The sequence below is a fragment of the Zeugodacus cucurbitae genome, chromosome 6 (genome assembly GCF_028554725.1).
Source record: "Zeugodacus cucurbitae isolate PBARC_wt_2022May chromosome 6, idZeuCucr1.2, whole genome shotgun sequence".
Taxonomy (NCBI): Eukaryota; Metazoa; Arthropoda; class Insecta; order Diptera; family Tephritidae; genus Zeugodacus; species Zeugodacus cucurbitae.
In genome coordinates this window covers 53,644,163-53,671,542 of record NC_071671.1, presented here as the reverse complement: position 1 = coordinate 53,671,542, position 27,380 = coordinate 53,644,163, and the positions used below count along the sequence as shown (strand labels likewise).

The 27,380-nt window shown below is 37.7% G+C and overlaps 2 protein-coding genes across 3 annotated transcripts in view; both read right to left on the bottom strand.

Annotated features, from left to right (window-relative positions):
* Positions 1 to 2,485: 2,485 nt before the first annotated feature.
* LOC105212596 (peptidyl-prolyl cis-trans isomerase-like 3) overlaps positions 2,486 to 27,380 on the bottom strand; it is a 147,542-nt gene continuing 122,647 nt past the window's right edge. For both annotated transcript variants that reach the window (XR_003752333.2, XM_029040391.2), the window contains one exon: positions 2,486 to 2,654. The gene's annotated coding sequence lies outside the window, so the exon portion shown is untranslated. The remainder of the gene's footprint in view (positions 2,655 to 27,380) is intronic.
* On the bottom strand, positions 21,713 to 27,376 carry LOC105212592 (extracellular serine/threonine protein kinase four-jointed). The gene has a single exon (XM_011184652.3). The coding sequence runs from the start codon at positions 25,265 to 25,267 to the stop codon at positions 23,339 to 23,341; it is 1,929 nt and encodes a 642-aa protein (XP_011182954.2). The 5' UTR covers positions 25,268 to 27,376; the 3' UTR covers positions 21,713 to 23,338.

The following is a 27,380-nucleotide window of genomic DNA, read 5'->3' as shown; positions in this document are numbered from 1 at the left end:
CAGAAGGCTGGATACACAAAAAAGCTTGATGTTTGGGTACTGCATGATTTGACGCAATAAATCCTTCAGGACCGAATCAACGCTTGCGATATGCTGCTGAAACGGAACGAACTCGACTGGCGACGAAAAATGGATCACATACGACAATATCAAGCCAAAACGGTCGTGGTCGAATACCAGTAAATCGTCCCAAACAGTGGCTAAGCCGAGATTGACGGCCAGGAAGGTTTTGCTGTGTGTTTGGTGGGATTTAAAGGGAATCATCTTAGTTCTACCATCTACTGCGAACACCTGGACCGCTTGAAGCAGGCAATCGACCAGAAGCGTCCAGAATTGCCCAACATTGGAAGGGACAAGACCCCACACTTCGTTGATGACTCATCAGAAGCTACTTCAGCTCGTTTGGGAGGTTTTATCGCATCCACCATATAGCCCAGACATAGCGCCAAGTGATTACCACCTATTCCTGTCCATGGCGAACGCGCTTGGTGGTGTAAAGTTGAACTCAAAAGAGGCTTGTGAAAAGTGGCTATCCGAGTTCTTCGCAAATAAAGAGGGGACTTCTACGAGCGGAGTATTATGAAGTTGCCGGCTAGATGGAAAGGGATTATCGAACGAAATGGTGCATATTTGAGCTAAATCCGATCACTGGTAACACTTTTTATAAAGCATTGAATAAAGAGCAAAAAAGCGGAAGGGAGATATTTGCCAACCTAATATTACATCCATTGCATCGCAGCGTCATCTAGCGTAATGCAAAAGTACAAAAACAGTATTCCTGGAGTCAAAACAGTATTAAAGCATAACATTTCTCGTATAATTTTGTTATTTCAACGAATATTACTAAATCTTCTGTGCTTATTATCGAGTCGGAAATATTAAATATGCATACAAAAACATACATATTTAGAAATTACTACAGATCTCTCTACTAAAGTATGTCCGAATCCCCATTTTGTATCTTGTGCCTCGAACAAACCATTCTTTAAACGCTTGTCTGCAGTATTGAAATAGTACAATAGAAATTTACTATTAGTTCCAGATTTCCTTTAGGGGTTTATGTTTGGAAGAAATGTACATATCTCGTAAATATTTTGCTTTACATTTTACTCAGACATACATATATACATACAAACTATTGCTTTAACTATTGTAACAACAATAAAGCGCACTTTATGCGTTTGAACGAGCTCGACAATGTGTACCCTTCCTCCACCACCGTCATGGTAAACCGCAGTCACCCGCAGCAGCCATGCTAATAACTTCAGTCAAGTTTTAACGGCTCTTAAAGGCTGCTGCAACATTGCAACATTGTTGAGTTTATGAATTAAGCCACAAACAGCAGCAGCAGTGCCAAATCCTCTGAGCTGCGGGTGTTGTCGCTAGTAGTCCACGGCACTCAAAGCTCATGCGTCGCGCCGCCTGGCTTCCTTTCGTTCTGCGGCATGATTTGCTCCTTTTGTGCGCATAAAATTCGTCGCTTAAGCGTTTCGCCGTTTTGCCATATGCAAATGTGCAAAGTGAATTATGATTTTACTACAATATTTGTTTGTTTTCATGTGTTTGTGTGCGTCTGAGTGCAAGTGAGTGACTTTACGCTTGAACTTGAACAAATGATATTGCTGGCGTGTCATTTCCTAACAATGCGCTCGGTGGTTTTCTAATGAAGTTATACTCTGTTCTTCTGTACTTCTGTTTCCCATTGACATCAAGTGACTTTCGCATAAACACACACCCCAGCGCAGGCCACAGAGGAAGTGGCCGCCATTGAAAAGGTGTTAAATGTTGGTTTTACTGCAGGAAAGATTAAAATGTTGTATGTACTTTGTAGTGGGATGTTGGTTTGCTTTTGTACACATTTTACATTGTAGCAACAAATTGGTAGAAGTAAAGAGTAGAAGGAAGATACAGACAGCTCTTGCAGAATCGATCAATATTAAATAGATTTGATTACATTGAAATGAGATTTTGGAACTGATTTCAGTGGGCTGACAATTCTTATTCGGCCTCTTTCAATAAACTCAAAACATCTGTTGATTGGTCGAGTTTTTATAGCAGCCTCATTTAATCTGATTTCATTACTCAACAATAGCTTCCATAGAGGGGGACACTGAGCCGATTATAGCGTTGCTCGAACTCCTCGAGACTATTTTGGTAATACGATTACCATAGAGGGGGATAAAGGGCCGATTATACCGTTCCTCGAACTCCTAGACACTATTTTGGTAGTACGATTAATCCTTTAACTCAAAGTAGGCCGCAGTCTCGAAAATTCCTTGAGGTCCAGAAGAGGAGAAAGTCGTTGGGGTTTCTTTTTATTTAGTTCCATCGATCCATTTTGAAGATTTCGTCTGTAACCGTCTTCTTATTCACCATCTTCGGTGCTCATAGACCCATACGAAATTCAGGTCTTAACTACATAAATGAAAAGAATTCAGTTCTAGTAACACCGGCATATAGTAGTATTGTAATAAAACGAGAGTGGTTCGGTTTTCATTTAAAAACTATTTATTATTATTAAAACGAAATACACATAACGAACTCACATTTTCATACGTAGTAAAAGAATCAAATTGTTTCCAAACATCAATATCCTTTTGGAAGTTACAGCCTAATTGATATATTTTATATTGCATACCCAGAATCCAGAATTTCTGAAAAGAAAGTATTTATAAGAATGTGTTTATATATAGTCCTATATTAATAAAGAATTTCGACTTCAACTTCTGAAACATTAAGCCACGTTTTCAGCAAGTCTTCAAGCCATCTAATAGTGCTGGTCCAGGTAATTGTGAACACCGCATAACACCGATTTTAGAAACGAATATTTGGCATAATCGGTGTATATTTATATCACTAACAAGCCGATTCTAGTTTTGACGTAACTCAGATTCAAATCGGGTGTGCTTATCTGTAGCTATCGATAGGGGGTATCCCTTCTGGATGTTCAATATAACCTAAAAGTAATTGCGAGTGTCGCCGGTTACTTCTTCACAGCTATTGCTTAAGGCCTACACGAAATTGAGTCCTTGACAGTAAGGCAGTACAGAAATGCATGTAGGTTTCGCATAGCAATTTCCGATTTTTTTTTTACCAGTGGACACTAACGAATTCGTTGTGCGCAACACAAATTTACAGCGATATTAGTTGGATGTGCCGAAGCATTTTTGCGTGCAACCAGAGAATACACTTTTTCGACCAGGATTCGTACGTTCTCACCCACTGCCAGATGCACTTTTGTACTCATCCATTTACCACACAGATATTTCAATCCGTTGACCGAAGTGGCGACACTGTAACTTCTGTAGACAATACGTCGCACTAAATTCTGCGCTCGTTTAACTGGATAGATTTTTACTTGAGGACAAGACTTTTGATTCTCTGCGTGCTATTCTACGCTGTCAAACGGTGCTATCGCATTGGACATTGGAATAGACCACCACTGAATTGCTGCCGAATTTATTTCTGTGCTATTGAGATTTCTAAAAAAAGCCTATAAATTGAGTGCTTCATTCACTTTCTTCACGAGAGGTGCGCCAATTGTAGGTCTGGGTTATCGCGAGTATGATTTATTTTAGCAAATATTGCCGGATAAACCAAAAGAATAGCATTGACCACTCTTGGTTTACAATCCTTAAAAAGCTGTCTATTATTGGGTCCACTAGGGTATCCGATTGTAGCTTTTTTGATGCTACTATCGATGCTAAAATGTAAACCCCTCATTGGAATTTGGCAATTTGAAGCTCGTGAAATATAGAAAGTAACGTGTACTAACTACCCACAAAAATACGACAGGTCTGCTTCAGATAATTTTGGATATTTGTTGTAGCTCTTATTTGACTGTCGGACGTCTTCGTTAGAAGCATAGCTCAAATGGAATACTACAACTGACTTACCACTTTTACATATGTATTTGAAGAATGGGCTTCTCTTTACGAACTGTACAGCGTAATTCCTCTTAACATTCAGCTCCTATCTCTCCGAAATCCCTATATGGCTTTCTTAAGGTCCAAAAGGTGAGAGAAACGGTATTCTTTGCGTATTATATGCCATAGGTATTTAATCATAACGCGCTTTCTAAATCTAGCGTTGGTGAAACTGCACCATTATGCGAGTTAATGGCGTGTTCCTGAGCATTGGGGCAACGAATAGGAACTGTTACCGAGTTACTATTTTCGATAGATGCCATACGCATTCCGCCCGCTGCCCGTTCTGTGTCCCTATATTCCATGCACTACACCGGAACTCTTTTCGCAACCCTTTGTAACGGTAACCCTCTTCTTGTTACGCTGGTTTGGGTCGTTTCGATTCACTGCCATCGATCTCCACTATTATCTTCATGAGTTCCGCTAGTTGTTTCAAACGGACGCGTGAGATTGAAGTCAATTAACAATTGATAATTTGCAAAAAATTTTACTCCGATAATTGCAGTGCGTATGCAAATTATCGTAGATAACCAGCTGAACGATTATCGTAAACCGAAATTAATTTGAATGCTTTGGCTATCGATATTTCTATAGCCGGTTTATTTAGTGCGTATTTCGAGGGTTGTTAACCGCAATCGATCGTTGTGATACAGATATTGATCTATGCTTTTGTATCTCGAACGAATAGGACGTTCTCTTTAGCATGTTGATTTCTATGTTTCATAAGATCTGTAGGAGATTGGTGTGATTAATGCTGCTTTGCTTGTTTATTACCGAGTAAAACGCATACAATGAGAGCAATGGATCATTCTTTCGCTTCCAGCTTCCAGTGAACTGACCCATTTCTAGGTATCCTCTTTAATAGAATGGTAATTTGCCACTACTTCGAGTACTTCTTGTGCTATATTTTTCAGTATCTTATTAACTGCTTGCTAAATTTTAATATGATGCTGAAAAAGTATTGCAGAAAGAGTTTTCAGAGCAGAGGTAACCAAATTACTATACTATTCAGACGATATCAAACAGGATACCTAGAAATGGAACAGTCCACTGGAAACTGGAAGCTAAGAATTGATCCATTGCTCTCGCTATGCTCATTTTACTGGCTAATAGACGAGCAAAGCACACCAATCCCCTACATATCTTATGAAACATTGAAACCAATATGCTAATGAGAAGGTACTATTCGTTCATAGATCAATATCTGTATCACAACGATCGTTTGCGGTTAATAATCCACGAAATACGCACCAAATCAACCAGCTATAGAAATATCGATAACCAAAGCATTCAAATTAATTTCGGTTTGAGATAACCATTCAGCTTTTTGCGAATTATCGATTGCTAATTGATTTTAATCATAAGCGTCTCTATGAAACGATAAGCGGACCTCATGAAGAACAGAGTGGAAATCGATGGCAGTGAATCTGAACGACTCAAACCAAGAAGGCTGTACCGTTAGCGACAAGGTTGCGAATAGCTCCGGGTTAGTGCATGAAATATTGGGTCCCTATGCAACGGGTGGAACGAGTGTGGTATTTATCGAAATAGTAAATCGATAACTATTCCTATCCGTTGCCCTAATGTTCTCAATACTCACGCCATTAGTTCGCATGTTTGTGCCGTTCCATCAACGCAGGATTTAGAAATGGCCTTTTCATTAAATACCTATACCATAGAACACGCAAAGAAGACCGCTTCTCTCATCTTTTGGACCTCAAGAAAGCCATATAGGGATTTCAGAGAGATAGGAGCTGAATGTTAAAAGGATTTACGCTGTACAGTTCATAAGAAAAGCCCATTCTTCAAATATGTAAAGTGGTAAATCAGTAGTAGTATTCCATTTGAGCTATGCTTCTAACGAAGACGTCCGACCACCAAATAAGAGCTACAGTTAATATCCGCAAATACGTTAAGCAGACCTGTCGCTTTTTGGGTAGTTAGTACACGTTAGTTTCTACATTTCACGAAATTCAAATTTGCAAATACCAATGAGGTGTTTAGATTATAGCATCGATAGTAGCATCAAAAAAACCACAATCGGATACCCTAGTGGACCAAATAATAGACAGCCTTTTAAGGCCTTTAAACTAGGAGTGGTTAATGTTATTCTTTTGGTGTACCCGACAACCTATGCTAAAATAAATCATGCTTGCGATACTCCAGACCTACAATTGGCGCACCTCTCGTGAAGAATGTGAATGAAGCACATCAATTTATAGGCTTCTTTTTATAAAACTCAATAGCACAGAAATAAATTCGGAAGTAATTCAGAGATGGTATATCCAATGTCCAATGCGATAGCACCGTTTGACACTGAAGAATAACACGCCGAGAGAGAAGAGTCGTGTCCCTTTATATCGGTTAACGGATTGACATATCTGGGTGGAAAATGAATGAGTACAAAGCTGCACCATGTAGTTTGTGAAAAAGCACAAATCCTGGTCGAAAAAGTGTATTATCTGGTTGCACGCAAAAATGCTTCGGCACAACCAACTAATATCGCTGTAAATTTGTGTTGCGCACAACGAATTCGTTAGTGTCCATTGGTAAAAAAAAACTCGGAAATTGTTATGTCAATCCTACACGGATTGTTCTACTGTCCCACTGCCAAGGATTGCATTCCTGCCTACAAGCAATATCCGTGCAGAAAAAGCGGACACCCCGCAAATGCGTTTGGGTTATATTGGATATTCAGAACGGGTATCCAGAATCGGTCCATACAGATTAGCCCACGCAGTTCGAATCTGAATTGCTTCAAAACTAGAGTCGGCTTATTAGTGGTCTAAATATAGAGCGGATATACCAGATGATCGCTCATTAAAATCGGCTTTAATGCGCTGTTCACAAATACCTGGACCTGCGGTACTAGATGGCTTGAGAACTTGCTGCAAAAAAGCCTTTATATTATATTTGTGGAGTTGAATTGGAGATGCTACACGGTTTAAAATAATAAATTGTAAATGTTATATAATTTTACTTGACCTCTAGCTTATTTATAAATATATTTAATGTATTCACTGTTTCATTATTTATTTGCAGATGGTCTAAACATTCTCAAAACCAACTTGGTTCAACGAATAGCTAGATACGGAACCGTGGGTGAAAATGTAAATGCAGTATTTTAATTTAAGAATCTAATGTAATTTTGAAAAGAATTTAATAAAATTATAAATTACTGTAGAATAACGTATGGTTTAATGAATAGTTTTTCTGCCGGAAATTTCTATAAATCTGTTTTAAGAGTAAGTAATAAATTAGTAAATAGAGCCGTCATATACAAATTCTATATGAAGTGGTAAGCTAAGAATTTACCGTGGTTTTACATTTGAATTCACATTTTGCTCGCCGAAGATTCGAAACCTTGAGTTCTCATTTCTTCCTTGTTTCTTTACCATTTAGTATAAAACTACCATGCGAGAGTTTAAAAAAAATATGGCAACTCAATAGCAGTTTGAAAGCATTATTAGCACTTATTTAACGATCAATAATCGAAACAAAGCATCAAAAATAAAATAATGATTTGTTTTAAAAATCAAATGCGTATTTGGAGTGGATATATATCATGTGACACCTGTCCTCAAAGCAGCTATTGTCATAATGCGAAATTTATGGGAATTAACTTCATTGAATTTGTGAAATGTTGAAAATGTTTTATTATGACTAAATCAAAACCTTTACACTAATTATTAAAACCAACAACTGGATCCACTAACACATACTCGCAGAAATTTCTGTGGCAGTTGACCCGCTCGACCGAATTGTATTATAAGAGAGATACGTCAAACGTATTTTTCACTTTCCAGTTAAGCTCGCTACTTTAAGGTAAATTTTCGAAATAATTCTTTTGTATCGAAACAGGTACAATAGATTATGATTAATTATTTAAATCTCCGATGCCACGTTAAGACGTAAAGCAGACGCACCGAAAAAATTATGAATTCTTCAACGAAACAAGCGCTGGATTTCGTCAAAAGTACCAAGCAACGTAGCAACCGAGCAACCCGGCAACCAACCAATTGAGGTGCGTCCAATTGGTGTGGTGTGGTGTGGTGTGGTGACCAAACAAATGTTAAGCCCATTAGTTATGTCCGTTATTGAATAGAGAGAGAAGAGGTTTCATGGCTTGTTTGTAATTTGTTTACGCGCCGAGAAGCGCTCATTAGCATATGAAAAGCGCGTTATTGATGACTGTTGTAGGAAATGGTTTGAAAAGCTGAAAGCTGAAGCATCGAGAAATAATCGAAATGAGAATGTCAACCAACCAACCAACAACCAACCGCCAACTGCCATGCGGTGCACAATTGTTTAACGGCGACGCAGTACAACAAAACAAAAAACGGAAGAGACAACTTAAGAATGCATGGAAATATCAAGAATTTTAATGGTTAAGAAATGCAAATGCGAAACAGGTTCAAGGGACAAAAGAGATCGCTTGTTTGCTTGCGTGTGTGTGCGTTTGTGGGCCAGAGATTTTCATCGATAAGTGTTACAAGATGCAAGTGCAGTTTCGAACAAACGTTTTCATTCATAAGAATACAGATGGAAATTACGAATTTGTAGAATTATACCTATACATGTAGAAAGATGAGAGAAATAATTGAAGGAAATAAAGTGTCATGAAATAAATACTACATGAGCTGAAAAAATTTACATTTGTAGCTTTTATGAAAGATCGCGAACACAAACAAAAAATATCTAAAACAAAAATATCCTCCAAGTACTAACAACTAGAATATTCAACGGTCAAGTGCTGGCTTGCCACAAATGAGGCACACTTTTCAGGAAGACCACAAGAGATAATAACTTTACAAAATCATGAGAAAAATGCATGCAATTTTTTTTTATTAGCCGTAAATTGCAAATGGATATATGGGAAAAGATTTCACTCAAATGAAGAAAGCAAAATAAAACAAACGCCTATTTTGAAGGCCTCTAAGAGGCGAACTCTCCCGACGGGATCGAAATTAAATATAATTTTGTAACACATTGTTATTTACTGATAGGTATGTAGTGTTACGAACCGCTCTTCACAAATTAGGCAATAGAGTCAACTAACCAAGTATTCAAATAACTGATACTCAATTAACAGATCTTTATGACCATCAATATTTGACTAAATTAAATAGCTGTCTGATATTTATATAATACTTTTTGAATGAGAGAAATACAGTAAAATTATAGCCTTTTTACACAGGAGCTAATTGATCAATTAACCGGCCTCTGCTCGATTGAAACGCTTATTAAGATCGATTTACCATACAAAATAGAAATCTACATTAAGTTTTAATTGAATTTTAATCGACTTGAAAATGAAATGCAACTCTGCGAGTGATAAAAAAAACTACGGTAGATGACGTTGCAGTCATAACTTCAAAGTCGTAGATCATTTCGTATACTTGGGAACCAGCATCAACAACACGAACAATATCAGCCTCGAAATCCAGCGCAGAATCACTCTTGCCAACAGGTGCTACTTTGGACTGAGTAGGCAATTCAACAATAAAGTCCACTCTCGACGAACCAAAATCAAGCTCTACAAGTCGCTTATCATTCCCGTCCTGCTCTACGGTGCAGAAGCTTGGACGATGTCAACATCAGATGAGACGACACTAGGAGTTTTCGAGAGGAAAATTTTGCGCAAGATTTATGGTCCTCAGAACATTGGCAACGGCGAATACCGCAGACGATGGAACGATGAGCTGTACGAGTTATACGACGACATTGACATAGTTCAGCGAATAAAAAGACAGCGGCTACGCTGGCTAGGTCATGTTGTCCGAATGGATGAAAACACTCCAGCTCTGAAAGTGTTCGATGCAGTACCCGCCGGAGGAAGCCGAGGAAGGCCTCCACTCCGTTGGAGGGACCAGGTGGAGACCGACCTGGTTACACTTGGAATCTCCAACCGGTGCCGAACAGTGATGGAAAGAGAGGAGTGGCGCGCTCTCATCGATTCGGCTATAACCGGCTAAACGGTTCAACGCCAATTACATACATACAGATGTAGTTGCTAAAAAATATCAATAAGCTGATAAACTTACCAACTTCTTATGAAAAGCAAAATCAAAAATGTATAAAAGCTGATGGGTTATCGAGTAGACTGCAGTGGAAAAGGCAAAAAAGGGTTTCTCAATAAAAATTGATAAGAATAAAGATGATGAAGAAGATGAATAAAGATTGATCAATTAATTTGGCTGTGTAAACACGCTAATCAACACAACGGGGCCTAATCAATTATGATAAAATACGTATATACCAGGATGAGTGAAAATCCGAATCGTTTCTATGGCCCACGCAACCAGAGATGACTAGAGATTTGTAATCTAATTCAAAATATTAGAAATTCGTTTATAAATTTCATATTCAAACAATTAGTTCCTCAGATATTACATTTTGAGCGGATATTTAATAGAAAGAAATTTTATAAAATGAATTTACAGTGTTACTGATGCATTACTTTTTGATAAAAAAAAAATGTTGCCAAAATTACTTGATAGGTAAATCCACACTCTGCGTCAGAGGAAACGACTATTCGCATGAAGATTGCTAACTTCCAAATTAGCACTAAAACCATGAAGCAGTGGGCGTCCGAAAGACTACAGATGAACAATCATAAAATACATAAAATGATTTTGGGAAGTCATAAACTGAAGAGAACTGATACTCTAACGGAATGTTTTCGACATGCGAAAGCTCTGTAAAATTTTACAATCGACAAAAAACGACAAATTAATCATTCTGTGCGGAGTTTGGAATATGCACTAGAAAAACACTTGAAAATTAGCGTCAATATGTGACAATTTCTTTTTTTTTGAGTACTATAGAAAGATATTGAGCTGCACTCAATTAACCGAATCGAAAGAAAGAGGAAATAATAATTTGCTGATAAAATTATAGTGTATATATATTGGATTGCGCATAGAATAACTTTCATCGGCTATGAAAATGAAAAGAAAAAACCAACAGGGAACGGCTTATATTGCAATTGAAAACAATTCACTTTGAAGAAGAACAAGAAAGCGTCAAGACAATGCACCATGTCAAAAATTAATCTCCGATAATAAGAGGCAAGAGTTCGAATTGTTTTCGCATTTATCGTATTCTCCACTTTTTCCTGCCCTCAGATCCCAAGAAATCATGAGACTGATGTCTACTTGGAATACAAAAGTCCTATCGAAAAGATGAAAGAATGCAAAAATCGGTGTATCGCCCTCTATAGCAACTATGGACGAAAATGTGTTCTCATTAAAAAGTTGATACTTTGCTTGGTAAACTAGCTTATCTTCTCTTTGTGTTAATATGAACCATAATTTTATAAAAAACTTCAATAGATATATATATAAAAATAGCAATAAAATGTTTTATAAATTTAAAAAAATGTTTATAAAAATAAATTCACTAAAAAATTACTTAAAAAAGTTTAAGCAATATAATTTCTCTCGCCTTTTGAAATTAAAAAAAAAGAAAATCTCGAAGAATAGAAAAAATATATAAATTTAATAATAAATTTTATTAAATGAGGAACCAAATTATCTGCAACTTAAACGCCCCCAAAATCTATAAATAGTTCAACTGAGAAAACTCCCATCCAACCATCAGTCAAAAAAAGAAGCCACACAGCCATTACTAGTAGCGCAAAAAAGCAAGAAGAAAATAATGTCAGCGTTGATAAAATGGCCGCAACGATATCCGCCTTGTCGTCAGTCATCAGCACTTCAACCACCTGTCGCTGAAGAGCTTGAAGAAGAACTGTTGCTGCACGGTGGTTGGTTGGTTGGCGAAATTGCTATTACGCGCACACACAAACACATGCGCGACTATCTTTACTTCTTTTTATACACATAAGTATATGAGATTACAAGCAACTGCCTTACTAGTATAAGCGACTTGCCACCACCATGCGCGCGCTGCTGTTGCTGCAACTACTTAAGCGCGTTAAAGACGCGAACGAGAACGCGCGCTGCTGCAATTTTTATAATCGCCGCTAGATTCCCACTTTGTCTTCGTCATTTTGCCTTTTCTTCTGTGCAGTGCATCGCACTTTTTTTCGTCTCTCATTATTATTGTTATTACTTTTTGTATGTGTATTCTTCAAGGCAGCTGTTCAGCGCGTTGGCTACCGACTAGCTCCCGAGTTGAGCTGAGTTGGATTTTCACTCGCCGTTTCTTTGTTGGTTTTGCGCTGCGTTCTACTAGCACTAACTGCCATCGCCGCGGTTCCTGTTCATAAATGTGCATAATTAAGCCGGCGCGCGCAGCAACCATGTTTTACCGACCACAGAGTTGCCGTTGCGCTGCTCATACGCGCATACATACAGATGCGCGTTGCATGGCAGTGGCAGTGACAATTCGCGAGCGTGTGCAATTTATCCACTACATGTATGTTGTAGTAGTTTTTGCATTTTCCATCGTTGCTGTCAGCCACTGCTTGCGATTGGCTGCCGCCGTCGCGCACGATATTAGCGCAATTAGGCGCGTCGACTGCAGCGCGGCCACTTTGTCGCCTTGACAGCGCCAGTCAGCGCATAAGAGGTTGTGGTCAACGACGCCACCGCCGTTGCGGCCGCCATTACCGCCATTACATCAATCCAACGGCTGGCTGGCTATGTGATCACACGGCGCGCAACTCTATCATCAGCGCATGTATGTATGTGTGTGTGTAGATATGGGACCGTCATTCACATCATTGTTGGCAGTTATGTTAACGCTTATAACTATGCTGATTGAGGTGAGCGTGTCCGTGTGCGTTTGTGTACGCGCAATTTGTTGATTATGGATATGATGTAGGCATATGCGCGTTACGCACTAACATACATACATACAAATGTACATATGTACTTATATACAGGTGCAATAAACAAGTAATTTTTTTTAATACCGTTTACACACATTTCATCTACACAGCTGTGCGCACATACTTGGTGGTATTAAGCGAAATAATGAGATTCTTCCTTTAAGACTGGTCTAAGTAGAGCGCACTGCTGTTGCGGTACTTAAGTGACCACTACACTGTTGGTTGTCTCTTTACTGGCAATCGTAAGTTATTTTTGTAATTTTTATGGCGCTCTGTCAGTCGTTTGCAAAAGAAAGTTATTTTTTATGGCAATTTTGTTATAAAAAATTATAGTAATAATCAGCACGCATAAAGGAAAACAGACGGGTCGCTGGAAAGTAATTTTTTCCAGCATTACATTCGAAATGAAAGCGAGCTTATTACATGAAAGTATACTCTTCTGAAGTACTGTAAACTAGCGTACATAAGACTTCTACACACACCATCTATTTGTCGACTTTAAAGCTGCTTTCGACAGCACGAAAAGGAGCTGACTTTATGCCGCGATGTCTGAATTTGGTATCCCCGCAAAACTAATACGGCTGTGTAAGATGACGTTGAGCAACACCAAAAGCTCCGTCAGGATCGGGAAGGACTTCTCCGAGCCGTTCGATACCAAACGAGGCTTCAGACAGGGTGACTCACTATCGTGCGACTTCTTTAACCTAATGCTGAAAAAAATAGTTCGAGTCGCAGAGCTAAACAGAGAAGGTAAAATTTTTTAAAAGAGCGTACAGCTACTGGCGTACGCCGATGATATCGATATCATTGAAAACAATACCCGCGCCGTTAGTTCTGCTTTTTCCCGCCTGGATAGGAAAGCGAAGCGAATGGGTCTGGTGGTGAATGAGGACAAGACGAAATATCTCCTGTCATCAAACAAACAGTCAGCGCATTCGCGTCTTGGCTTCCATGTCACTGTTGACAGTCATAACTTTGAAGTTGTAGATAATTTCTTATACCTAGGCAGCAGCATTAACACCGATAATAATGTCAGCCTTGAAATCCAACGCAGAATCACTCTTGCCAACAGGTGCTACTATGGACTAAGTAGGCAATTGAAAAGTAAAGTCCTCTCTCGACGAACAAAAACTAAACTCTACAAGTCCCTCATCATTCCCATCCTACTTTATGGTGCAGAAGCGTGGACGGTGTCAATATCCGTTGAGACGGCACTAGGACCTTTCGAGAGAAAGGCTTTGCGGAAGATTTATGGTCCCTTAAACATTGGCAACGGCGAATACCGCAGACGGTGGAACGATGAGCTGTATGTGTTATTCGACGACATAGACATAGTCCAGCGAATAAAAAGACAGCGGCTACGCTGGCTAGGTCATGTTGTTCGAATGGAAGAGGGAGGCCTCCACTCCGATGAAAGGATCAGGTGAAGAAGGACCTATATTCACTTGGTATTACCAATTGGCGCCAACTGCCAAAAGGAGAGATGCGTGGCGCGCTGTTGTGGACGCGGTTATAACCGCGTTAGCGGTGTCTACGCCAGTCAAGAATAAGGGGAGTTGGATCGACCAGGGCCGAAGGCCGCTAATGTAGAAATGTGTTCTAAGCAAAAAAAAACTTAAAACACCCCGGTTATTTGCACTTTCCAACTACTCTAAGTTGCGTTAATAAGTAAATACCGACAATATTTATTCATTCATATACATTAATGTTGTACCTCAGGTATAAAAAATTTTTGTTAATGGCATTTTTGAACAATCGGAAATTTTAAAATTCCGTTATTTTTTTAACACACCTTGAACATGATCTGACTTATCAAAGGGAACAACTAAGAAAAACAAATTTTTGGCGATCTTTCTCTTTAGAATCTTACAGGGTTAAAAGAAGTTATCTCCAGTATCCCGCAATTATAGAATTTCTATCTTTTGGTCTCCACGAAACTTGTACGTCTCTCAAAAATGCGATATATGTACAATAAAAAGTAAACAAGTCAGTAACTTAAACCTTATGCCATTCTCCTGAGTCCGCCTCTAATACTTGAGAGAAATCAGTCACAATTACGCTTTTCTCCTACCGCAAAAAGATTAAAGAGTATTACGCATGATATTAAGAAGAGACAAGTCGTCGAAGAAACCTCAACAAATATGGCACAGAGAAACTAATTAAGTTCCAATAACGACTGTGCAGTCTCGAGTCTTGGTTCAGTATCAAATAGATCAATAAAGTCTTCCCATTTCTCAATGACCTGCTGATATTAAATCACATTTCACCATAAACGTTTTTGGAGGGCCTTTTTTATTAGTAGATTCCTGATAAAGGTTGGTTAAATTGACTAAGAGCGTTATTAGCGCATCCAAGAACAAAAAGTACACTACGTTGGTGTAATCTTGTTATGCTTTGGCAGCCAAAATATAAAGAATATAGCCAATTGCTCATCTCTCGACAGAAATCCGCCGCAAAATCGCTATCATATCAGAAATTTTCAAAATTGAGCTTTTCATTATAAGTATTTTGGTAAACATAGGAAGACCTCACTACCGATTGCTTTTCTGATCTTGACTTTATTCAGGGTATACTAATGGAAAATATCTTAGAAAAGCTTCCAAGGATAGCAGTACTATCAGTATTTAAATTTTCGTAGGCAAACAGAGAACACCTGTTCTAGTATTTGAATAACAATTGTGAAATTCGTTTATAACGCATTAACATTGGAAATCTGTAAATTAGATCCCACCTGAGGTTTTGTGACATTTTTCATTTGTTACGGTATTGAGTTGATTCCCGAGATCTCTTCTATATCCATATGTGAACATGTCCATCTTCTGACTTACGTATTTCTAAATTTGAAAAAATGAGCGATGTGAAAGGGTTGTTGTGGTAAACTAGGACGAAAGGAAATATGTTCCGTTAGTAAATAAGTCGAAGATGGACTATCCAATCTTTACATTTACATCACTATTGACTGTCATACTATTGAAACTGTAGACAATATATATTATGGAACGAACAGCGGATACCGAAATCAAGTCTACCTCGAAATTAAAATTACTCTAGTCTTCTATAAGTAAGCAATTGAATCGTGAAGTATTCCGTAGGGAATTAACGTCCCACAGGCCACTTAGTATGCGCGATGGTTTCTTCCCATTATTGAGCAAGTCGAATACAAGAGGAACAATCTTGGCGTTTAATGCCTGAATTTTGTCATTCAATCATATTTCTCAAATATACTCGTATATGCACATGTTTGCTTAGTCATTCTGCATAATCACTACTAACTGAGCTGAGTACTATGTACACAAGTATGGGTGTCTCTAATCGTCTACAATGTATCTTCTTATTAGGTAATATTTATACACCGTGACCATTATAAATGCTAAGCCACCTTGGCGTGCCAACGGCAGAAGCCCAAAAAAAAACAACAAAAAAAGAGCACGACTACAGTGGCAAAAGCAAAAGCAACAAGACAATCAAAGTTCAACATCGTTAAGTCACCGGCAGTCCAATCATTTCGTCGAAAAGAATTCAACCTTCTTACATGCCTGCAAACATACAACGGTACATATAAACTATGCTACTTGGTATGGCTTCTAAATGGACCAATCAGAGGAGTTGCGCAGCCGTTGTCGGTCGCAAATGTTAAGCGCCGGCAAAGGCAAAAGTAAATGAAACAAAAGCACACAATAACAACACTAACAACAAATACAAGAAACGGGTGATAAAATCTTGACTGACAACAGTTGAGTGAGTGACAGCAGCAGAGGCGGCGAGTCAAATTGCTGGCTCCCCATATTTAGAAATATTTTTGGTGACACTGAAATGTGTGTCTCGTCGTGTGTACGAGTATGAATGTATTTTATTAACCCTTGACAGGTGCTGTTACTTTATTGACCTTTTTTATTCATAACACTAAAATTTGTGGTTGTTAAAAATCATTTCTCAAATAATTTCGAAGAATGCTACCGTTTTGACAGTCGGAGTCTGTTTCGGTTACGTAAACCCAAGTGTGGTGCGAATGCTTTATTAAAGTGGAACTATTAATGAACAGTGGCTTTAGAGATCAGGTTTACTGTTTTCAAATCTTTGCCATGGTCCAAAAGTTAAGCTAAGGGATCTATCTATATACGAATATGTTTCAACTTCAAATATACCGATATGGTTTTAAACAGATTTGCCCATTTCTGAAAATATCAAGACCAAATAGGAATATATTCAACTTGTTTACGATAAATAATTAAAAAGTATTCAATATGAAATCTTCTTCCTTAGTCCACAACTTTGAACATCGATTTCTTCAACGAAAAATTGCCTAATTTGTTAAGTCAATACTCTCTTTAATCAGAAATTCTGAATCGATTTCTCCATAAATCTGAAACTACTAGACCAATTATTGTAGTTTAAACGAGAAGGAACCAAACACGGAGAGTTTTCTCGATAAAAGTTCTTCATATAAGCAAGAATTGGTTAATCTACCCTTAATCGTCTTTGATCATATCTGCTTAAGTGATATTTGAGAACTAGTTTATAATAGTAAATATATTGAACGATTCAAAAAGAAATATTCTTGAAATGGAAAAAAAAGTTCAAAACGAGTTTCTTGAATTATAAGCTTTTAATGTGATCCAATATCGTAGGGTTAGCATGAAAGAACTAGTTAAAGCTCTTTTTACCGTATTTTTCAAGAACATTTCGTGAGCGAAGGCCGGTTCTTGGCATAAGGCAACCTTTTAAACTACCGGATCACTACAGTACAGTACATTTCAAGCAGCAAAGGTTTTTGTAATTGATAGCCAGGCAGCAATCGTTCTGGCACACAAGTGTCTTAGGTAGCAGAGTGTCAATAGAGAGTGTCGTCAGAAGCAAGCGACTTTACTTCTACTGGGTTCCAGGCCACAAAGACATCGAGGGTAGCGAGATAGTAGGCGAGATTGCCAAGAGCGGCGTATAACATTAACCGAAAAGGGGAACAATATTGATAAACCCATGTACTGTTCATATGTGTAAAGGCAGTAGATCAAAAATATCCGAAATACCGATGTTTTTTATCTCATCTGTAGGGCCTCCAAAGGCATCTACCGAGCACATTTTCGAAAAAAAAATTACAAATTGGTAATTTTATAATGATCTCTCGAGAAACTTATTTGTGGGTTATGACTTGATGCAATTAGGAAAATTAGTATTCTCAATATATGCGTTTTAAGCTGCTTATGAATGCGAGACCGATTTTATGAGCAGATTTTTCTTAGCAGAAATAAACACGGTTGAATGTCAATGACTGTCGAAAAGTATCGACATTAAAAAATGTGATTTGGAAACTGGGAATGTTTTGAGCCATAAATTTTTCCATAATCTGTTCTTCTATATTATTGCCATTATTCACCAAAACATTAAGGAATTTTGCATTAACGTCATCCGAGTTTAAATTGCCAAAATGGTAGGGTTCCAAAAAGAGAGAACAAAAGAAAACAATACCGTGTTAGCAAGTATCTTTATACCGTTTTGAAACATAATGGCGATCATATTACTAATTTATATGTTTTCATAAATAACTATCTTATGAAATTAAAATTCCGTTTCTGCTTTTCTAACTCAATTTGCTCACAATGAAGGAAAAAAATTATTGATTTAAATCAATCGCTTTTGCTTAATTTGCATTAACTTGTAATTTATATTCACTTAACTTAATAAGTAACACATAATCGTATGTATGGCCAGTGTGTTTATGCAGGGCAGTGGCCTACAACATTTCGAAAACCCAAAATAAAACATTAACTCGGTGTGGGGTCTCGACTCGAGGTGGAAGTGTTATTGATTGTGCCATTAAGGCGAGAACAATGGCAACAAGTTACGCGGTGTGGCAACAAATACAGACTTAAAAAAAAAATAAACTTGAGTAAATTATTATATGTATTAAGCATATACATATGTACATTGGTATGTATGAATGTATTTGGTGTAAAGAAAAATATGGCATACGTTATTTTTACGCCGATAACTGGCTTAAGGTATATGCTCTTCATATATGATATGCATATGAGTCCGTTCATAATTGCCAAAATGATGATTTGTTGTACTATTTAGAAATGATTATAGTCAAAAGGCGGTCGCAAAGTCATTTAAATGAAAAGATTTCATTATGCCGCGTATTGAATACGAATGGAAAAGTGCAGAGGCGTACGAAGTGTCGTTGAGAGGAAAAAGAGAAAGAAATTTATACAATTTTATTTAAACCCAGAAGTACAGTTAATACCTTCAACAAAGGAAAATTGGAACACAAAGAAAGTAGTTCGAGATTGAGAATTATGAATTTTAAACCAAATTATTAAGAGGTAGACGAGAGATGGGCACATATTAAAAGATGAAATGGGGTTTTTACTGTTACTGAGGACAGTTAGTGGATATATTCAAGGAATGGAGTTCCAGATTGAACCAAATCTCTAAGCGTAAAATTTAAGAAATTTGCCAATAAAGAGCCTTCCACATTGTTCAGCTTTCTGCGGATTCTTAAATAGCAAAAACAACTCGAAGGATGAAATGAAAAATAAATTAACACAACAAGAAACAAGAAAAAACGTTAACTTCGGCTGTACCGAAGCTAATATACCCTTCACAGGTGCATTTCTTTTAGTAACTATGTGTTTAAGCAAATCTAAAGACGTAAGAAAAAGTAAGTAAAAAAAAGAAAACATTTTACTATATCTTTTTAGCCGGGTTGTTTGCTAGAAACATTAAAGTTATATAGTTAACCGATTCGGAGATTATATTATTACCTAAAGCAGTAATCCATTGCAAATTTGAAGATACCACGTCAAATGCGAAAATTTTCCATACAAGCCATTGAATCCGATCGTTCGGTTTGTATGACAGCTATATGCTATAGTGAACCGATCTGAACAATTTTTTCGGAGATTATATTATTACCTAAAGCAGTAATCCATGTCAAATTTCGTGAAGATACCACGTCAAATGCGAAAATTTTCCATACAAGCCATTGATTCCGATCGTTCGGTTTGTATGGCAGCTATATGCTATAGTGAACCGATCTGAACAATGTTTTCGGAGATTAAATTATTTCTATGAACAATAACTCACACCAAATTTCGTGAAGATATGTAGTAAAATGCGGAAGTTTTCCATACAAGCCATTGATTCCGATCGTTCAGTTTGTATGGCAGCTATATGATATAGTGGTCCGATATCGTCAGTTCCAACAAATGAGCAGCTTCTTGAAGAGATAATAACATCTGCAAAACGATATCTTAAAAACCGAAGGACTAGTTCGTATATATACAGACAGACAGACAGACGGACATGGCTAAATCGACTCAGTTCAACATACTGATCATTTATGTATATATATACTTTATAGGGCCTCCGACGCTTCCTTATGGGTGTTACAAACTTCGTGACAAACTTAATATACCCTGTTCAGGGTATAAAAAGAACAAATTAGTTTTATAAAATTGCTCTAACGAATCTACAAATAATTCATCAAATCTCGGATAACTGCTAAAAAGTTATTGGTTGAAATCAAAGAAATAATACAAACCATAACCAAATAAAACAAACAACAAAACTGTATTTATAGACTCCTCAACCCATATAACTAATAGATGACTTTCTAGTAATTGTCCTTATCAAATATAATTTGGATAATAAAGTGATTGATCAAACGATACGTCTTGGCCGTTTATCCAACCTTGAAGAGTAGTTAATTGAACTCATACAAATTTTTGGGGGTACGAGTTCATTGTATTCGACCTATATTAAAAATTGACAATGAAAAGACTGCTTCCGTGATGGGGACCACGCTTGTCCACTGAAGACACCAATTAAACCAATTTACGTGAAATGTGAAACTTCTGCGAGTGCTAGCGATAGTAGTACAAGCAAGGTTTATTGTAAGAAAACTCCAAATACCGAGTAGTAGGAAAGTAGAGTTCCTATAATTTTAATTTGATGTTGACTCGTGGTTAAATACCAAATTCAAACGGTAAGAACTTCATCGATAATTTTTAATCTGCGCTATTAGCTTGGACGATGTCAACATCAGATGAGACGATACTGGGAGTTTTCGAGAGGAAAACCTATGAATATTGACCATGTTCAACGACGAATACCGCAGATGATGAAACGATGAGCTGTACGAGTTATACGACGACATTGACACAGTTCAGCGAATAAAAAGACAGCGGCTACGTTGGCTAGGTCATGTTGTCCGAATGGATGAAAACACTCCAGCTCTGAAAGTGTTCGATGCAGTACCCGCCGGAGGAAGCCTCCACTCCGTTGGAGGGACCAAGTGGGGAGCGACCTGGTTACACTTGGGATCTCCAACTGGCACCGAACTGCGAAGAAGAGAGAGTGGCGCACTATCGTCGATTCGGCTATAACCGGCTAAACGGTTGAACGCCAATTACATACATACATTAGCGAATTCGTTACTACTTTGAGATAAAATTATGCAAAAGTTGATTTTCACAATGAAAAATTAGCAAGAACTCAAATTGTTGTTCAGAAAGAAATTCGAGTTGAATGAGTTGAGTTGGGGCAGAAATTCCTTATTTCCAGCAGTGTTCTGAACAAATTATATTAGTAACAAGATTCTCAGAAAAATATAGCTAACTAGAGGCGTTGAAAAGCATATATCCAGTATCCTATGTGGTATGAATATCCCGACACTTATCACAAAATTTTAGTTGACGAGTAAGTTTATTTTATTAGGTAATAAAAATGAATATTCCAAGAGTAAATGTTTTACTGTTCATAGTACAGAAATTGTTACTGCTGAATTGCTTAAAGAATTTAATATAGAGAAATTTGGTAGTTTTTTTAAATTAATGTATGAATTTTTTGAATTTTTTTCCCAACGCCAAACACAATCAAAGAAAAAAGTCCAATTATGTAAAAGAAAAAATATATTATAAATTTCATTGGTAACCATTTCAGGAAGAAAAAATAGCATAATGATGAATGAAACGGGCACCAAGTGGAGTGCTATCAATCGAGTGTTTATTTGGAAATAAAGTTGTATTGCAATCAACAAAGTATTAATAGTTAGGTTTATCAAAAGAAACGGTGGACTGTATAGCATGTAAAATTTAAGAAAAATTAAAATATTTTTCATAAAAAACTTGTGACGCTATCTATCGAACCCAATTATCGATATAACACAGAATGTTTCAGTACTAGAAATTGGTAACATTACAAGAGAGTACAACTGAGATAAAATCATTTATATATATTTTTGTAAGTATTTATTTTATTGTTTCTGTATATTTAGATTAATATTTAAATAAATTAACATACATATACAAATCGCACTTAAATATTATATCACAATTCTTTAGACATTAACGGGCCTATATATCTATGTCTATATGTAGAAAATAAAAACTTATGATTAAACAGTTATTTTTCGTATTCTAATTTGCTCACAAAATCACACGTAAAACACTTAACTTTGCCTTACAAAATTCGACTTACAACCGATAGGTATTAATGCTAAAAAAAACTAGCGGCATTGTGACTTGAATACATATGTACATACTTTTGAGTATATGAAAAAATATTGTAAGTCATGCAACTGATTCTACGGTTTATGGTAATTAAAAAAATATGGTCTTGCTTTAAAACTATTGCAGAAAATCTTAAAAAGTGTGAAACTTTGCAAAATTAGTATTTGGAGTTCGAAGTGGATGGTGTCTTCGATATATACAGCTTAATTCTTTGAAATATTGTAAGGTGTTCTAGTCTAAATATTTTTTATTGATCTTTAATTTCGGATGTCGCTGAGCTTTTAAGCACCAATCTATGATAAGTAATTGGATCGTAAAGTGGTTTAGATGTTTTAAGTATTTTCCAAAAATTTTAGGTGAAGTCTGTTTCCATACAAAACAACTAAGCTTTCTATGAAGGTGCGGCAACAATTAGAGGAAATATACTAATAATTTTTGATTAGCCCCCCCGTTCGGCATTGTATATGGCAATTGTTTATGGAATGCGAGGCAAGTTTTATATAATTTGAGAAAATAAATAAAGTAAATCACCACAGAAATGCATTTTAACTAAGTCAATATCTCAAAATTATTTACCAAAAAATGCTTAAGTCAATTTAATAATGACTTCTTATTTTATAATTTCAGAGTAAGCATTGCAGCTCAAATCATTTAGAGCTCTTCACTTTGTAAAACGAAAATAAAAACGATCTCCACATGAAAAGTGTAAAATGTAATTCTAGCATAAATAGTAAAAGCTCGCATATCCTGCATGGACTCAAGCACAATATATGTATGTACATATGTATAAATAATTTAACTCATATCAGTCAGATTTACACACAAACAAATGAGAATTGTTATGTCTTTTGATAAGGACTTTTGACTTTCAAGACATTAAAATTACACTAATACACATTAAAAAGCTTAAAGCTATGACTTTACAGTGACTTGTTCAGAGCGCCTCAATTACGTAATGATAATTACAAATAACTAGCAATGTAGCATAAATATTTTTACATCTAGACATAACTAATTTACAATACATTTTTACACTGAGCACCTCAAATGTTGCGTTTGAGCCTACACATAGTCTAGTCTTCAGCACCGTCGCGAATAAGTTACTAGCTATTACTAATCATTTGTTTACACTTATCCACCTGTCCGAGTACACGATCAATGCGATCGTTTAGTGTTTTCACCGATTTATCCGGCAATGTTGGCAGCACATCACGCACTTCGGCGCTCGCCGTTTGTTCGAAGATCTCACGAAGTTTACGACCCGCTCCTGCTTCGCGCAACTGCCGCAAAGCGCGTATGGTGGGCTCACGAAAGACGCAGAGGTTATTTAGCAGGAGACCATGGTAAGCCTCGTATTTCTTAAGTAACCGATAACCATGCAGCAAACCGGATTCGTTGTCGAGAAAGATAAGGAGCTGTGAATTGGACTGACGCGCCAGATTATGTGCCGGTGCGGCCATAATTTCGGCATTCCATTGGAAGTTGTAGAGATTGTTGACGACACGATCGAGATTCGCAATCAAATAGTCGAACACTATCAGGTCCGACCATTGAGCGAGCTCCACCAGGCGCTCTAGTGCCAGCGAGTTGGGCGTAATTGATATATTTATGGAGGAATCCAGAGAGTGAGAATCTCGATGGAACATATTATCGGATTCGTCAGCACTAGCAGAACCGCCCATACCATCTGTTGTCGTCAGCGCTAAAGTTATATTCCATACATCTTGTTTGTTTAGATGACGGTCGATCGGTTGAAAAGGTTGTGGTATACCGGCTGGCTCGAGGTTGGGCAGCCAACGCGTTAGCACCACTGGTCTCTGCTGTTTCCATTGCGCCTGCGTTATGTCATGCACCACATTGGACCACTTCTCAGACTCTACATTCACAGTGAGTATGGCGCTGGGTGCAAGATTTGTCATATTCAATAAGCGTCCCAAGTAGAATGAGAAGAGTTCTCCTTGTATTTGATCGGTGTTTTGACGGTAGCGCGCACAGGCGCGTGTGCCATCACGAAAGATTAGCAGCCGATTTTGCATACGACCGCAACCCGCTTCGAGGCGTTGCACGGCGGTCTCGGACGTCACATAGGCATTCCAGTCACGTGTATCTTGTGCGCTGAAACCTTGTGGTAGAGCGCGCTCTACCAGCTCACCCCAGTAGATGTTGGACTTTATGATGCCCGGTGCATTTGGTGTTGCCGACTGTTGTCCCTTCTGGGCGTTCGGTCTTTGTATTATATTCTGAGTTAAAGTGTTGGTGTTTTGAGGATTTGGTTGCGACCATGTTGGATCGCCGAAATTGTGCAGCATTTTTCCAGTACGTTTCTCTGCCAAACGCGCTATTGGTTCAACCACCGTGCGTTGTACACGCGCATCGCGTCTGTCGTCAGTATTATGTGTGCCATCGCTCAAAATTTCCTCCGCACCAATCCGCTCTTCATGTTCGCTAATGAAGGCAACAGTAAAGGGGCTGTGTTGCGCCACTTCCTTGCGGCTGCCTGTGAGCGCACTCGACGATGTTTTACGATTCAAAGTTGTCCCCAACTTGACTTTATCATAAGGCAGCGGTTCCCAATCTAAAGCAGTTAATCCAATCGGTACGCGTTCGTTAGCTACAACGGCAGGCAGCAGGGTACGATGCGCTGGATCCGTTGCTAAATTCGAGAAGACATTACTCAAATCCACCATTGGCACGAATATGCCGAGGAATAGACCGCAGATGAAGGCCGCCAAAATGCAAAGTAAGCAAGTTTGTCGTTGAAACCAACGACGTCGTCCAAGCGGTAGCAATGATAAGGTGGACGCTAATGAATCACTACCGCCATAACGGTAGTGTGGCATTTCGTTTAAATCACCGAGCGTTGCGGTGATTGTATTGATTGAATTTTGTGCTGTATTAATGTCGACAGGAGCTTTCGTTGGCGGTGTGGGGTATAAATGCGATTTGTTGTTATGGCATGCGCTATCGTTCGGACAAGTTCGTTTATTCGATTTTGCATGCATTTGTGTGTCGATTTTGTAATTGTCCTGCATGTTTTTTTTTGTTTATTTTAAAATTAAGTAGGTGCTTGAAAGCTTCGAATGATGAAAGCTTCAACTGATTAAAACTGCAAATGTTGAAGGTTTCAACTTATGAAATCTTCAAATCGTGAAAGCTCCAATGCTTTTTATATAAAAGTTCGCACGCTTAACGTTTTTTGTGTTCACTTTGTGGCTGCCGCCATTGTATTTGAGGTCCTTTTGTTTTAAACTTTTCACTCGCAAATTTTTTATTTTTTTTTAATGTTTTTACGTAATTTTTTGCTGTGGAGATTTTTTCAGTTTCTTTTTTTGTTATTAAAATCACTAGCATTTAGTTTTTATTCGAGCTTAAGGTTATTGTTGTGGTTTTTAGATTGTATTAAACAGTATGTGAGAGGTTCTGGGTCAATTCTTTCGCATTTTCAATATAAGCTTTCATAATTTTTTTTTTCTGGTAAAACCTTTTTTATTACTTTCTTCTGTAAATTACACTTTTTCGATTGTAGTTTACGAAGCTACATTTTTTGATTTTATAAATGCGCTCATAAGTGTTTTTTATGTTTACTTTTCCAATCAGATATTCCACTTTTGCCGTCGGTGAGCGCACTGAATTTGCAGAATAAATTCGCTAGCGCAAATAGTTCTTCCCAAACATCAATTTTATTGTCGATAAATCCTTTTTAGTGTTTTTGCCGACACTTTCGTTTGGCGCTAACACATTCCTTTCATATGCAACACCGTTTTTAAGCGCCACAAGCAATGACAATTTTTGTGTGACAATCAAAATTGAAATAGCATAAATATGTGTTCAATAAATTTTGGTTTTCATTGTCTACATTCACTAAACGGTGTTAAAAAACAAATATGGTGAACGGCGCCGACAACTATACATTTGCGCGAACAGTTTTTGTGTGCAACAACAATAATTTTCGTGACTGCGATATATTTTTCTTTTTTCGTTTTTGCACAAAGTACTTAAGATAACATCGGCCAGCAAACACTCATAGCGGCACAAACGGATTGTTTGTAATATAACACGAACTTTATTGTGCAATATTTTTTCGTAAAACTTCAATGATATTATATAGAAGTTGCAATAAACGCAATTCGCTTAGTTTTTTGGCATTTTTATTAATGCAATATATTATTTTAAAAAGCACCGCACAAAATATGGTAACCGTGTAGCGCACCGCACGCAACGAAATTCAACAGCAGACTGACTGGAAAACGCTCACAACACCACATTAAAGCAGGCTGGGCGCCACAGCACACTGCAAACGCTGAGACAGTCATCTAACCAACCGACGCGCTCACCGCACTGAGCGTGCACACTCAGCTCAGTCACATGAAAAATTTGTGACTCACAAACACCAGCAGAGACCACCTGAGCGGCTGCGAACCACCTGAAGTGCCACAATATGCGTTACACTCGTCATAGTTAGGACCTTATGCGCCTTGGTCCTCACCTCACTGGGGACAATTACAAATATTTGCCGAACGTTGACACACGAGCGCATGTGTGTGTGTTCATGGAGTTCGTGCGGGGCATGCAACGTGCGCCACTGTTTACACACACGGCGCTCACACTCTTCCGTCAGCAGAGAGCAGCTCACGCTCACTCAACACGATAATAATGAAGGTGAGCATTGCTGTCTCTGATCGTTGTTTGATCTTCATTCAGTCTACGCTCGCTGCCTGCTACAATTAAGAATGTGTGAAAAAGAGCATAAACGTCCGTAAATATTAACTAATTGCTCTTGTTTTAGCCCCTACAATGTTGTTAGTAGAAGGTGTTGCTGTTGTTCTTATTGTTGGTATTTGCATATTTTTAGTTTTAGTTTGTGCTTGAGCAGGCAGCGCGCATTAAAAATGTTCCCAAACTTAATTAAGCTATTGCATGCCGTATTCATTCTTAAGTTTTGATTTCGTATTGTTGTTGGTTAGACATATTTTATGTATTTAAATGTAGATTGGTTGATAGGCGGTAGTGTGTAGGGCTGTTGTAATAAATAAGTTGAAAATTGTAGTTCAAGTTTGTGTCTTAAGTCTTTTGTTTAGATTTATGGTTGTGGTTGTTATAAGCATGTAAGCGTCGATAATTTATATATAGCGGTTTGTTTATGCG